We start from the raw sequence: 14,277 nt of genomic DNA on the forward strand, positions 1-14,277 counted from the left end.
AATAATAATAATAATAAAACACATTTATTTCTTATTAGTTATTCCTGTTACAAAGCAATCATTCCTTTCCACTGTCACCATGTGGTTGCTTGGATTCCTGCAAAGTCATTGACAGTTGAGTGTATTAGACATGTAACCTTTTCTTACTGCAATGATAACGTGAAGCTGACTGCATTACTTTATACCTACAATCAATTTAGAATGCAACTAATTAAATGCAAATCTGTCAACCGGATTTAAATTGATTTGTTAAAAATGTTTGAGGAGTTACAATTATATGTAGTATTGAAGACTCTATATATTCTTAGACTCGCTATCTTGCTGATAACATATCTATAAGTAAATAGTAATGTTGTTACAAAAGAGCATTTCTGCTAGATTTATTACATTTTTAAAAAGGCTAAAATTATCCACCATCATTTTGCAGCAAATAACAAAACAGTGAAACAAAACATGTAAGAATCTAATTGGGCATTTCTACAAGGTGTAAAAGAAAGAACGTACCGTACTTAAAAAAAAAATCTAATTCTAAGCGAAATAAACGACTCAGTGACAGGAATCAATGTTATGCGTTTAATGCTCAAAACTCTGCCAACCCAATTTATTGAGGCTGCTGCGATCAGCCATGTAAATATCTGATTCATTTGCTTCTCAGACCCAATGGACCAGCAAAATTATTCATATCCTTCAAAACTTCTCACATTACAGCCACAAGTTTCTGCATATTTTATTGGGATTTAATGCAAGATCAAAAATATCATTAATCAGGCCTCATAACTGTTTTAGAAAACAATAGGTAAACTCAACTGAGAACATGAGGAAAGACTTGAAGATTGATGTTTGCAGAAACTCTCCGCTCCATCTGCATGATGTGAATCTTTTTCTACAAAGCGTTGCCTCATGAGGACTGATGATGCAAGGTGTTACTTTAGATTTTTATTTGCACAAAAATTTAAAACCCATGTACCATTTTCCCATTTGTGTTTGTTTATCATAAAATCCCAACAAATGCATTTGAAGTTTATAGTTGTAACATCATAAAAGGTGGAAAAGTTAAAGGAGTACGAATACTTTACAAGATAAAGTACAAGCACACCCATATACTGAGTGTGTGTGTACATATAAGTTATGTTAAACCGATCTAGAATTTAAAATGCTTCTTTTGAGGCTTATAAAATAATTTTAGCACCTGCTGTCATCAAAACATGAATACAAAATAACCTCTCAACTTGACATTACATTTAAAAACAGACGGCGATTATAAATCCTACATCTCTAACACTTGATCTACGTTTTCTTCATCTAATTGAGAAACGAGGGCCAGCAGGACTGTGGGGTGTTTCGGCATTACCTGGCCAGATGATAGCCTCCAACAGTGTCACCCTGCGAGCCAGAAGCTCAAGGTCTGCCTGCAAGTCTTGGAACATCTGCAAGCTAATGTCCTATCAGAGAGCAGTGACAGGGGGACTTTGTGAGGCTGCAGAAAAAACTTGTCCAAGTCCTGGGGCTGCCTGTGACTGCTCCTGCCCTCTGTCCCAGCAGTTAGGCATGGTGGGAGCATGGGCCCACCCGCAGCTGTGACCCCTGCCTAAAGCTGCCCCTTCCGCAGGCCTCCTACTCACCATGAATACCGATCATAGTCTCAAGGATTAAAACCCTCTCGGCTAAGATCTTCAGCGCCTCTCTGATCTGATGTATGCCGTCCCCCTGTGAAGATAGATACAGCCGTCAAGGTAAAGAGCAGAAGCTAGAGGACTGCTCGCCAAGATGCAAGTCAGGTTTCCAGTACAATTTAGCTGTTAGAAGGTTAAGACAGTCCACATACTGTATCTGCCCAGCATGACTATCCATTCATTATATTTCTCTCTATGTTTCCTTTGTAAACATGCTGCTAAGCATTATAATTCTCTGCCATGCTGGGCAGGCAAACATCAGCATGCACATGACAAACCAGTATCACGTGGCAGCATAACACAGCTGAGTCACACTGTCAGGGAAGAGATGACCATGCCATCTGCATTCACTTTGCTTATTTTTAGCTCCACAGTGTTCAGTCTCAATGCAGCAGACACAGAAGTTGCCCACTGTCAGTCGTCTGACAGTGGTCTGTCAGTAGAGGTTTACTCTTACATCTGATTTGTCTTTTGTTAAGGGATAAGGCAGCGACCTCAGGGGATCTTTACCTTCAAAAGTAACAAAAGTACCACAACAAGAGATGTAAGACAGACAGAGACAGCTTTATGCGTCATGATCCTCAAAGGGACATGCAAGGAAACATGGCTGAAGGTCGAGAATGGTTTCTTTAGGAAAACATGCTAACGAAAAACATACCAAGACTTGTGTGCAATGGAAAACGGCAAAGCTGCTTTAGAATATTGCTCTGTTAGGGTATGTTAGTCAAGTTCTTGGACAGTAATTGAAATGTCTGCACATTATAGACTGTGTGCAGACATATGTCAACATTTACAGCTCCCAGGGGAAGAGATTGATAGTCTTTTGTAAATTTCTGACGTCTCCTGCAGGCACTAGATTAATAGAGGCCATATTTTATTCTATTCATTTAATACTGCCAAAGAAACCTCAATCCGAAAAATGAAACATTTGTTTCTTATGTTATTAATGGCATAAAAAAGCTAACCATCCTGTGTAAAACCTTCAAACGGGTCCCAATTTCATTGCACTTTCCTTTCAAGGACCTGGACTCTATCTAGACTACTGAAAAAGTCTTCAGTCAATACTGAACCATCTTTCACTGCATGACAGCTGCAAGCCTTACGGGATTTGTCATCGTCAGCTGTGCACATTGGGACTACTCTATCTTCTTTGCAAAGTAGCTACAAATTAGATGGTAGCTGTCTATGAATACCTATTTTAAGGCTTGCCACAAATTCTCTATTAGATCTAGATCTGGAATGCAGTTGAGTTGTTCTAACACATGACTATGCCTTGATCTAAAATATTCCCATGTAGCTCTGGCAGTATGTTTAGGGTAGTTGTTGGAAGGTGAATCACCTTCCCAACCCCTTGTCTCAAGCCGTTTGCTGATTTTAACAAGAGTTCTTGTAGGACTGACCTGTTTGTGGACCTTCCCATTTTCCCACTATCTCTGACCAGCGTCCCTGTCAGATTGAAGACAATACCCACTTAAACTGTGAATCTAGCTCGTCTAGAGTTATTATGACTCTCTTGGCTGCTTCTCTGATTAATGAGCTCCTTGCTTCTCAGTTCAAGTATTTGCCAATCAGCGGCAATACCTAAAGGAAATGCTGTTCACAGGTTTGTGTGTGACAAATTCTTCTCCCAGGCACCGTACAGCACATCTTTAAAAAAGAAGAAACGATCAAATCGAAAGAACTGTATTGTGCTTTAGCTGTAAACCTACAACTAAACTGTTAAAGTTGGGCTCTAAGGAATAAATGAACAAATTAAATGAGCCAAAAAAATAACAGCTAAAAACAACTGCATCAAAGCTCATGTCACTGATGCTAGCACATTAGTGAGTGACCATTTGCCGCTAACTTTTTGTTATCAACACCAAGTTCTCCAAATAAAATAGCAACTTTGCCATTTTCCTTTTTAGTTGCACAGCATTAGTTTACATACTAAATACGTTAACTAGTTTATTTTAAAAGCTAGAAGAAAGAGTTTGTGCAGCATTGTGCTTTTCATGCAAGGCAATACAGTGGAAGAAAAGGGATAGCTGTATCCACTCCACCCATATCGGAGCACAACACCTTAAAAACCCAACTACTGACACACAATGGAGACATTTGGCATATACATCTCATTTATTTCACTGAGATTCCTGCATAGAAAACCAAGCAAATTGGTGAGAGTTAATATTGCACATTTGGAACAAAGCAAAATGAAGATTTTTGCACCAGTTAAGAGTTGCTGTTCTTGTGCTGGTATAGGTGTTCATATGCATATGCCAAAGTAAGAAGCTGAAAAGGTGGCTGTGAATGATAGTCATGGGGACAGTAGCTTGCAGTGGGAGTCAGACAGCTTTAGGGTCAAGAGGAGAGGGGACAGCAGTCCAGAGCACACCCCCAGGACCGACAAAAACACACTTACACAAACAAATCAGACAGATCAAACACATAGAGGGCAACGTTCTAATTTAAAAAACAATATGAAACAGATATAAACCGATCTATTGATTGGTAGGAATGTATGTGATTGATAGAAAGAGGTGGAACTGAACAAACCAATTCGTGGAGAGTCACAATGATTGGAAAACGATCATAACCATAACCTCGGATGTTGGGTCATGGTTATTCTTTGGGAAAGATTCACTGCAATTCAAAGATGTGATGGCTAAATAAAGGTATCTTACATTTGGATTGTTCTTGTAAAATGAGAAAGATGTCAAAGAAAACTTAGAGTTAGACACAGAAAATATTTTTGATGCTCAAGAAGAAAACAAAATCAAAATTATGTTGAAAGCTTTCTGAATTTTTCTTTGTGTTACCCAGTGAGCTACAATCAACTACAATCTTACCGGCAAGCCTTTCTCCCCTGGCTCTCCTTTGGGACCTGGCGCTCCCTGAGAAGAGAGGAGAATAGGTTTCGCTTTAAAACTCGAAGCTGTTGAGAAGTTTAGAGCCACAGAAAAAAAGAAAAAAAACATTCAGTTTATTAACTGTGCTTCTTGTGCATTGTGTGCGTTTATTGCTGCTGCCCAGGGTGGTTTACCACAGCATAACCAATATGTCATGTTGATGCTTCCCTCCAAAACCTACAAAGCAGAGTAGAGGTGACTTACTGGGTCACCTCTGAAGCCTCTTTCTCCTGGATAACCAAGAGGACCCTAAAAAACAAAATACAAGGTAGTTGTGTTAGAGTGTCATCAGCTTAACTAGAAATAAACAAAAGGATTCGTCAAAATTAAACTGTTTTATGTCTTTTAAGGTCAATCATAAAAAAAAAAATAAAAAGACACATACTCCACTTTTCACACTTTTTGACATTAAATCAAAAAAACTATATATATATATATATTTTTTAGGTTAGTTAGGATTACCAAAGTGATTTCTATTTGTTTTATGCTAGAATAATAGGCAGGGGGATTATTTTGTTCACATTCAGACGTTTACATACCATTTTCTATAATTGGCTTTTAAGCTGCATGGCTTGGGTCAAATGTTTTGAGTATCTTTCTATAAGCTTGTCACTACAGTTTACTGGAGTTTTGGTCCATTCCTCCAGAAAAACCGAGTCAGCTTTGTTGATCAACTCGTTCTCCCACACCATTTTTACTCTGCCCACAAATCTTACACTTCACTGAAAATAGGGTTCTGTGATTGGCCTCCCCAAAACATCGACTTCGATGTCCTTAAGAGAGTTTGTAAATAAGTTGGCTGAACGGTCAACGTTACCGTTCATCTGTAAGATCAATGTCCATCAGAGTTGCTCCATATCCTCTTTGTTTCATTCAACATAGCTTGGTAGTTTATGTCACAGAACAGAAAGTAAGAACCTTACAGATTTGCTTCTTGGCTTGATGAAGGTATATCTTATGTAAAATACTCACCCTTTCCCCACGATCTCCTTTTGGCCCCACCGGCCCTGGTGCCCCAGGTGTTCCAGGTGTCCCCTGTAGTCAGAATGCATTCAAGATGACATGTCATTTTAAATACGATTATATATACGTATGGTTATACGTATAAACTTGCATAGCAGTAAGTCAGACAGTGCTAAGTGCAAGTGATAAATATGTTGCATGCAAGTTAGCTTACGTTCTGTCCTGATGGGCCAGGAGGTCCTACTGGGCCTCTGGGACCTGGGGGACCTGTGTGTAGAAGCATGGAGTCTTTGTTTCTGTCTGGTGAAGACGGCAAAGCTCAATCTGACATGTTTGTATTTCACCCCCCCGTTTGCAGGAAACCTTTGAGTTTCATGAACTCAACCTTCTCAGACGTCAATGACCGACAGTGAAAGTTGGCTAAAATGTATACTGTAAGAGCTTTGCATGCAGAGGTATTTTCAATTATAGGATGTTTGAATGTGCACGCAGATGTTTTCCAGCAAACCACATAAACATCCTGTAAATAAAGGCTCACCAACAGGCCCGGGAGGACCCTGAGGTCCGGGAACAGGCAAACCTCTGGAGTCGTGGAAAGTGTTGGTGAAGAAGGGATCTTTTCCGCTATCTGGGGATGAAAGACAATCAATGAATCGTGGAGTTTCTGACAAAAGGAACAAAATTGTCCAGTAGTGATGTTATTGACTCCCTCTGTCTCCCAGCCCAACATGTATTTGTGCTTTGATGTAAGACATTTTATTGTTGCTCTGGCAGTATGTTTAGGGCCTATTGAAGTATGAATTTCTTCCTCAATATCAAGTCTTTCACAGCCTCTAACAAGTTTCTTGCACTATTGTCCTGTATTTAGCTCCTTCTTGCCATTACAATCCGACAAGCTTCGCTATACCTATCAAAATAACAAAATTATTCTTGCAGCGTGATACAGCCGGCACCATGCTTCTTTGTGGGAACAGTGCCGCGTTTGCATGTTCCATAAAGGCAAAAATATACATTTATACTTCGAATAGATTAATTTACATGAACACCCATGTCTTGGTAAGCTTGCAATTGTTCTACGCTCCTTCCATTGTCAAAGCTTGGATTTTTTTTATACCCTAACCCTAATAAACATTTCCACAACTTCATTCCTTACCTGTTGGTTGTACTGTTGATAATGCTCTCAAACAAATACCTGAGAGCTTCACAGAATGGCTGGATTTATTAAATTACACAGATGGACTTGATTGTGCTCTAGAGACATCTGCAAAACAAATGCGATGGACACTTTGTGGTTTTTATTCAACATTTTAGGGAATCTTGTGGATATGACCTCTGATTATATAGCTTCATCTGAAATTTCTGCATTCCGCCGTAGATATGACTTAGTTTGTCATATGACTTAGTTTGTCATATGTCATAGTTAGCAACTTGCTAACTAGCTGTTAGCAAGTTGCAACTGCTAACAGCTATAGGTGACTGGCCACAAGAATCAAGTTGATAATTTTTTACATGCAAATTTAAGAGAAAAAAATTGCAGAGTGATTCTTCTATTTTTTTTTTTTGTAGATATCCTTTCTGGGCTGTTTAGTAAATATACTGTAAAAATAACAGAAACAGTTTAATGTGACTTTAGAAACTTCTGTGAGTTTTCAGTGAAACGTCGCTTTGACAACTTGATATGACCTCTAGAGGGCAGTATTTTCAAAAAAAAAACAAAAAACCTGAAATTTCATGCAGAGCTCAGCAAGACTGGGTGCTGAACTAAACTGCCATCAAAAGCATCATTAAATCCAGGTTGGATGGCAATTAAAGTTTAGTCAAGTTTAGACACGTTATGTTTAAAGGTCTCCATATATTTTATGTGGAATTCACTCAGTCAAACCACATGCACTCACAGCATTTGAGCAAGAGGAAAAGGGTGGTAAACATGTGTGTGATGAAGGAAGTGTGTGGCTGCTGGGTCATTTTATCCTAACAGGAAGCACAGATCCAATCACAGGCCTGAGACCTCACAGATACTGAAAGGACAGAGGAAGAGGAAGAAGAAAATGATGAGGACGGCTGACAGCCATAAACATCCTCCCTCTGCCTGAGGTGCAGACACCACTAAGGGATCAGGGGAAGAGGTGACACCTCTCTTCCCCCCCCCATTTACAACATGGCGAGGCTTAGTTAGATGGATTAAACAAGCAGACGCTTCTAACACTGACATATTCCCACAGTCATCTTCTCTGCTGCTGATGCACATCCAGTGGCCAAACAAGCCCGTGTTTTCCAAAGGAAGCTCGGCGCAGACCCGCCCCCACCGTTACTTTGATGTGAAAGAAATAGCCCACAGTTTGGAAATCATCATGCCCACCCCAGCGCCCCCGCGGCTCTCCACAGCGGAACCCAGAGCTTACAAATCTGTGTGTTGCATACTTTGTTTTACCACCGGACCCAAATGTTAAAACCCACCCATGTGTTGACCTTGAAAGAGCCCATCCGTCTCCCGGCTCCCCTCCCTCAGCTGTCTGGACGGCCTACATCTGGAAACCGTTCAGTGACGTCGGCTGTGGACAGGTTCTCATCTCAGAATAGGAAATCTGCACTAGTTTTGCAGATTTTTGTATCTGGTAAAACACTATTTGATTGTGATTTTCTCTTCTGGTAGCGGAACAACGTCAGAGGAAGCAGGCAGCAGCTAAAGGATTAACACCAATCTTCATGTTTTGGTACAACTTCTGCATTTTTGTAAAGAGAGTTCTGAATGTAAGGTTAACATTCAATAAAACTGCACCACTTTGCTTATGAAAAATCTAACTAAAGATTTGTGTTAATGACGATTAAAGCTTTCATTGCCTGAACCTAATAAAAAAACCTTCATCCTTCTCTGATACGGATATGTTTATTCATTTCTTTAATCATCCTTTCTAGTATTTTTGGTTAAGTGGGGCCTAGTCAGATTCTCCTTTTACCAATGCTTTTGTCACCCTGTTTGAGTCTCTTAAGGCACTTTCATCATGGTCATGTAAAAAAAAAAATCACACAAACCGCAAAACCCCTATTATGGCTTAATCCCTTCACATTATATACCAGGCCTTGGGTGCTTTTACATCATTCAGGAGTGGATGTGGAACCAAAATGGTACAACTTGCTGCAGTCATCTCAATTCTTAGTCTGCCATCAGGGAGCTTGAGGATGCTTATCCAAACAGAGTCAAATCCACCGTTAATAGGACGGCCAATTTAGCACACATTAAGTCACACGAGGTCAGCAAACGAACAAAGAAGACGACGTGTTGTGTTTTATTTATTGGGTTAACAGTGCACTGATGCGGTGCCATTGTGTCTTTTAGAAAGTTTAGACTTATTGTACACCTTCTACACTTTGAATCTAGAAGCCAACTCAGAACTGCTTTGCTCAACAGCAATGGCGACTTAACGAAATGCCTCAATATGCAAAACAGTGAGACATATTTATGTGTGTAAAGGGGTCATAAGGCAGGTTTTCCACAACCCTTCTGTAAAACTGTAGTTATTTCATGCCAGTTTTGGAAGGACCTTGATCACAAGAATCAATCACGCCCAGTGAATCATTCAAACAAAACTGACTCTCTGGTGCCATTTCAAATATTTCCTGGATTTTTGAAAAACATATTTTTTTAGAACAAACCGCATTGATGTTATTACTGTTAAACATATGTGTTGTAAATACTTTTTAAGTACGCCACATCCTATTTCTTCCTCTCCTTCTGCAGTTTATCTCATCTTTTTAAAGAGCATCTAACGAAGTTTATGGCAAGCAGAACAGGACTGGAAATTAGCAAAAAGGTTTTGAAAACCCTGCAGAAAGCCCGGGGAAGTAGCTGTAAAAGATTACAAGAAAGCTTGGCTGCTTGGAAGCAAGGTAAATCTGTGTTTTTGATTCTAATCAGGGCCGGATTTAGGAGGACGTAGTACCCTGGGTTATAGTTAGTTTTGGTGCCCTATCCACACAAACTTATTTTATGCATATAAACAGAATATTGATTAGGTGCATGTCAACTTAAAGGTTGTCAGATGATATTCACCTGAAAATCCAGTTTTTGTAAAACAAACCTTGCATTTGTCCTCAAGATAATGTCCCCCATTAACACGACATCATGTCTACCTTCATCTGAGCGGAAAACAACCCAAGATGTTACAGTAACTATGCCTGGCCTGTTTGCATAACACACAAACTCAAATGCACCAGAAACAGAGAGAATGTGCTTTGCTGCTGTTGTGCCCGACATGCATGGAGTCAAAGGGTAAGATTATAACGGTATCATTATTTTCAATGAGTTGTGTATTGGAAACACAGCTGTGAAAATGATGCCCCTCTTCTTCTTCAAACTAATTTTGAGACTAGAAAAAGACAACCAGAGTAAATACAATAAAAAATAATAATAAAAAAAAAGGTTTTTGTGATCTTACAGTCTGGGCAGGACGACAAAGCAAATTTCTAAAGCTTTGGGACTACAGTATATTTCAATCAGAGCCGATTTAAATAATGGAGGTGACATGGAACAGTTATCAACCTTTCCAGGAGTGACTAGCTGAAAAAAGGGTCTTATAAGACGACATTAATAACTCATTCAGAGGCCACAAAGGAACCCAGAACAGCATCTAAAGTGCTGCAAGGGCTTATTTGCCTCATTTAAGGTCCTTGTTCCTGATTCAATAAGGAAACTGAGCACAAACGGCGTCCATGCTGCAGTTCCCTAGCCAAAACCCCTTCTGACCAACAAGAATGTAATAGTTTCATTTTTGCCACGAAAAAACAAACAAACAAAAAAAACACACACATCCCCATGTCGACAAAACTTGAGACCTTTGGCAAAATAATTTGTGGACTGAGTTTCGTCTGGCATGAAGCTAATTTCAGAAAACAAACATCACATAAAAGCCAACCCTGGAAGCGGTTACTTACTGTGGTCGGGTTCTGGGATGCGGGCGCCGGCTGGCAATGGTGGGCCCGGAGGCCCAGGCGGCCCGGGCAGCCCTGGCAGACCTCTCTCCCCCGGGTGTCCAGGTGGGCCGCGGGGTCCTACAAGAAGGGACAGAAGGTGATAAATTAGTGACAAGGAACATGGTCATGGTAGGACTCAATCTTGATCTCCTTTGCTCAGAGGCATGTTGCATTGCAGGCTGATGATGAATGACTGGCGAAGGGAGGAAAAACTATGACAAAGAGCAGAGAGGGAAAATATTAGCCAAGGTGTTGATACAACTTGATGGTGTCTAGCTGATATGCGACTACACGTGCACATATGGAGTAAAGTTCTGGGCTTCGGGGGAATAAAGGGCACAGTGTGAATTGATTAAGTTTGTTACTCTAATTAACAGGAGGAATCTGTGCGAACAACTTGGTGGAACCTCAGTTCAAATAAACAGAGTTAAAGTCAAGTCTTCCTGCAAGTGAAATCTTCCCTGTACCATCAGCTGTTCAGAGTGAACACACAGATGTTGCTCCACAATATCAAGCTTGTCCACTGAAAACCTATAAGCCACAATTTCATAGCAACTTCAATGCTCGAATAGGCATATAAGACTGAAAGCTCTGAGCAGAGGAATCTGGGGGAATATGGGATTCCTAAATGAAAAGTGCAGAGGAGTCCAGTTCACAGCAGCCTTTAGCAGGTTTCAAACAAGCGTCCAGACCAGAGAGCGCCCTCTCACTCACTTCAGTCGCTAATTTGAAGCTGGAAAAAGCACCACCACATCATCTGACCTCATTCAGGCCATCACCTCGGTCCTTCCATCTCGTCAACTCTGAGGCAACTGTCAACTAAAGTCCAGTAATCACTGAAGTGCCTTGCAATGTTATTACAACTTTGACTTTTTACACTTTGCGACTTGTTTCTGTAAACCTTGATACAGAAGAAAATCTCCCAGCATTTTGGCCGCTTCTCTGAGATATTAAGTCATCTATACAGGACAGTGGTTTACGTAAATACCCCAAAGCATCCCTTCAAAGATAATGCAACACATCAGGGAAACGGTTGAAGTTTTTCCTGTGCAGTTTCAGTCCCCTGCTAGTTCTGGGGGATGCTGTGACAAAATATGATAACATATTTACAACTCAAATTTCACTTTTCTCTTCTACTTTAGTAATTTATACATTACACTGGTCACATTTTACCCCTGTGTTTATCTTTTACTTTAAACGAAAGACAAAAAAAACCAAAAACCTTTCGGATCCCCATGAAGTAATGGAGACAGAAAAAACAATAACACAGCAGGCATATGGAAATCATAATGGAGCTGGGATTTGTATACGTACAGCTCATGCTTACTTCAGATTGAAGTCACATGGAGCTACTCAGAAAGTGAGTTTGTAGTTCAGGTTTCGCTCTAAATCTCACTTTCACCTAGCAGCCAACGCAAAGAAGGGTTCATATGTTAGCCTGAAAGGAGAAACACTCCCTCCGTGATCCAAAGCAGAGGGGTAGCAGTCGATAGCAAGAGCAGATGTTGTGGCACAACTTAGACCACCATTAACTTTAGTCTTTACAGTTGCAGCTAAAGGTAGACTAAATTTTTCTCAACAGGTCATTTGTTATTTGTCCACAAGGAGTAGTGAGATCTGGGTTTAAAGGAGAGATTGATGATTTGGCTCGGCTCCAGGCTGATGACAATGAACAGCAGGACACAGACGTATGTGTGTGTGTGTGTGTGTGTGTGTGTGTGTGTGTGCGTGCGCGTGTGTGTATCGTGCCTCACAAAAGTATTGAATCCCCTAAATTTTGTCATACGTCTCCATGTCGTAATGACGCAACTTCAAAGTATTTTGGTGGGAGGAGTTGGGGTTATGTGTTTGACCAACATAAAGAAGTGCATAGTTGTGAAGTGGAAGGAAATTGAAAAATGCTTTTTCAATATTTTACAAGAAAGCCTATGTGGTTTTGTTTTCAGCCCCCTTCACAGCAACAAATACAGCTGGACAACAGCACACAAATGACAGAAACACCAGAAAAGTAAGGCATGCAATTTTGAAAAATTCAAAGAAGGTTTTAAAAACTTAAAGCAGTGGTTAAAATCTTTTACCATTCAAAATATCATTCAAACAAGAAAGATGGTGCAACTACAAGCTTAGTAAGACGTGGAAGCTGACAGCCATGTAAGAATAACGCTACACAGAGAAACAATTATGGTCCATGGTATCTGATCTAGCACCCAGAACTATTAGGAGTGAACTCCACAAATCTGGCATATCGGAAAATTGGTAACATGAAAGTCATTTAAAAAAAAAAAAAGTGTTTGTTATTTGCCACAAGCTATGTAGAGCAAACGGTGGAAGATGGCAATCCGGCCAGATGAGAGAAAAGTTAAACTTTTTGGCACAATATGTTAAAATGACCCAGTCAAAGTCTAGACCTAAATCCAACTAAAGCAAAGTGTAGTTCACAAATGTTCTTTATCTAATCTGACTGAGCTTGAACTAGCGGGCAAATAAAGAAAGACAGAAACATCTTCTTGAGATGTGCAAAGCTGGTAGAGACATTCCCTTATGATCTGCAGTTGTAATTACACTGGTTCTAAAAGATAGAAATTCAATAGTGTTAAATCCATGCAGGCTACATGTTTTAATTTGCAAAAAATGCTTAAAATAAGGTCATTATCCTTCCACTTCTCAATTATGCACTAGTCTGTGTGGTGTTGGTTGCAGAAAAAGCCACTTGTACACATTGCAGTTTGTGGTTGCTGTAAAAAAAAACAAACAAAAAAAACAAGAAATATGTCAAGGGGTTATGTCCTTTTGAGAGGCACTGTACGCAGTGCGTAAAAACTTTTAGCAGTACTTTTAGAAACAAATAACTTTAGATGCAAACCAACAAAGTGTAAATTCCCTGAACAGCTAGCAGACCTCAGAGGCCGCTGGAATGTTGCAGCTTTCAGTACTGGAGGGTCTTCAAGCTGACCAAAGACCAAAACCATTTCTGTAACAAACATTCTGGAGCTGAACATCACAAGTCAGATTTATCATCTATTGTTTCTGCTGCTTTGTGGTCAGGACTAATCCATTCAGTCATCTAGTTGCACCGACAATAACACGAGGTCGAAACAACTGCTCTGCAGAAAAAAAAAGAAAAGAAAGAGTTTTTGTGTAGGGCACACAGAGAGCTCAATGTGCTTAATGATCAACTGGTTGATCTCAGATGATGTCCGACTACCTTTGGGTCCTCCGTTACCTGCTGGTCCTGGCAGTCCCTTCGATCCAGGAGCTCCAGACGGGCCCTTCGCTCCCACATCCCCCGGAGGCCCACTGGGACCTGGCAGCCCTTGAGATCCTGGCTTTCCTGCGAGTAAAGAAACAATCAGGAGTAATCACGAATCCCCTCACAGGTTTACATCCTGAATGACGTCAGCTGAAACGCAACTGCAATTACAACTCACCGTCTCTGCCAGGAAGTCCATCTCTGCCCTTTTCACCCTGAGGACCTGAAGGAAAACAGGGAGATGCCTTCATTTGGAGGTTCATGTATGTGAAAAAAAAAACTGAACTCGAGCCACCTGGAGATGATGAAGTGTAAAATCCTTGGAGGCATTAAGTCCATTTCTGTCCAAGTAACAGCTTTCCTCTGAAAGCAACAGATGTCTGTAGAGTAGCATTGGTCTTATGATGGTGTATTATTAAAATGCTGATTTAAAAAAATGCCAAATAAGCCTGTTGTTTACAGAAACTTACATTTTGTAGTTTCTGACTGGATGACTAACATTACCAAACGTTAGGTTAAATTATGATTTATA

The 14,277-nt window shown here is 40.2% G+C and overlaps 1 protein-coding gene across 6 annotated transcripts in view; it reads right to left on the reverse strand.

Annotated features, from left to right (window-relative positions):
* The window catches only part of emid1 (EMI domain containing 1), a 63,158-nt gene that overhangs the window by 1,234 nt on the left and 47,647 nt on the right, over positions 1 to 14,277 (reverse strand). The window contains exons 7-16 of one of the 6 annotated variants that reach the window (XM_016674908.1): positions 13,924 to 13,968; positions 13,719 to 13,826; positions 10,457 to 10,573; positions 6,063 to 6,152; positions 5,739 to 5,791; positions 5,534 to 5,596; positions 4,766 to 4,810; positions 4,502 to 4,546; positions 4,337 to 4,348; positions 1,623 to 1,707 (exon numbers count right to left, since the gene is read on the reverse strand). In XM_016674908.1, coding sequence (XP_016530394.1) covers positions 1,623 to 1,707; positions 4,337 to 4,348; positions 4,502 to 4,546; positions 4,766 to 4,810; positions 5,534 to 5,596; positions 5,739 to 5,791; positions 6,063 to 6,152; positions 10,457 to 10,573; positions 13,719 to 13,826; positions 13,924 to 13,968 — 663 coding nt within the window. Of the gene's footprint in view, positions 1 to 461; positions 1,708 to 4,336; positions 4,349 to 4,501; positions 4,547 to 4,765; positions 4,811 to 5,533; positions 5,597 to 5,738; positions 5,792 to 6,062; positions 6,153 to 10,456; positions 10,574 to 13,718; positions 13,827 to 13,923; positions 13,969 to 14,277 lie in introns of those variants that run through there. The other 5 variants (XM_016674910.1, XR_001662975.1, XM_007559116.2 and 2 more) reach the window with 5 other exon arrangements.

Source organism: Poecilia formosa, unplaced genomic scaffold (assembly GCF_000485575.1).
Source record: "Poecilia formosa unplaced genomic scaffold, Poecilia_formosa-5.1.2 Scaffold103, whole genome shotgun sequence".
NCBI lineage: Eukaryota > Metazoa > Chordata > Actinopteri > Cyprinodontiformes > Poeciliidae > Poecilia > Poecilia formosa.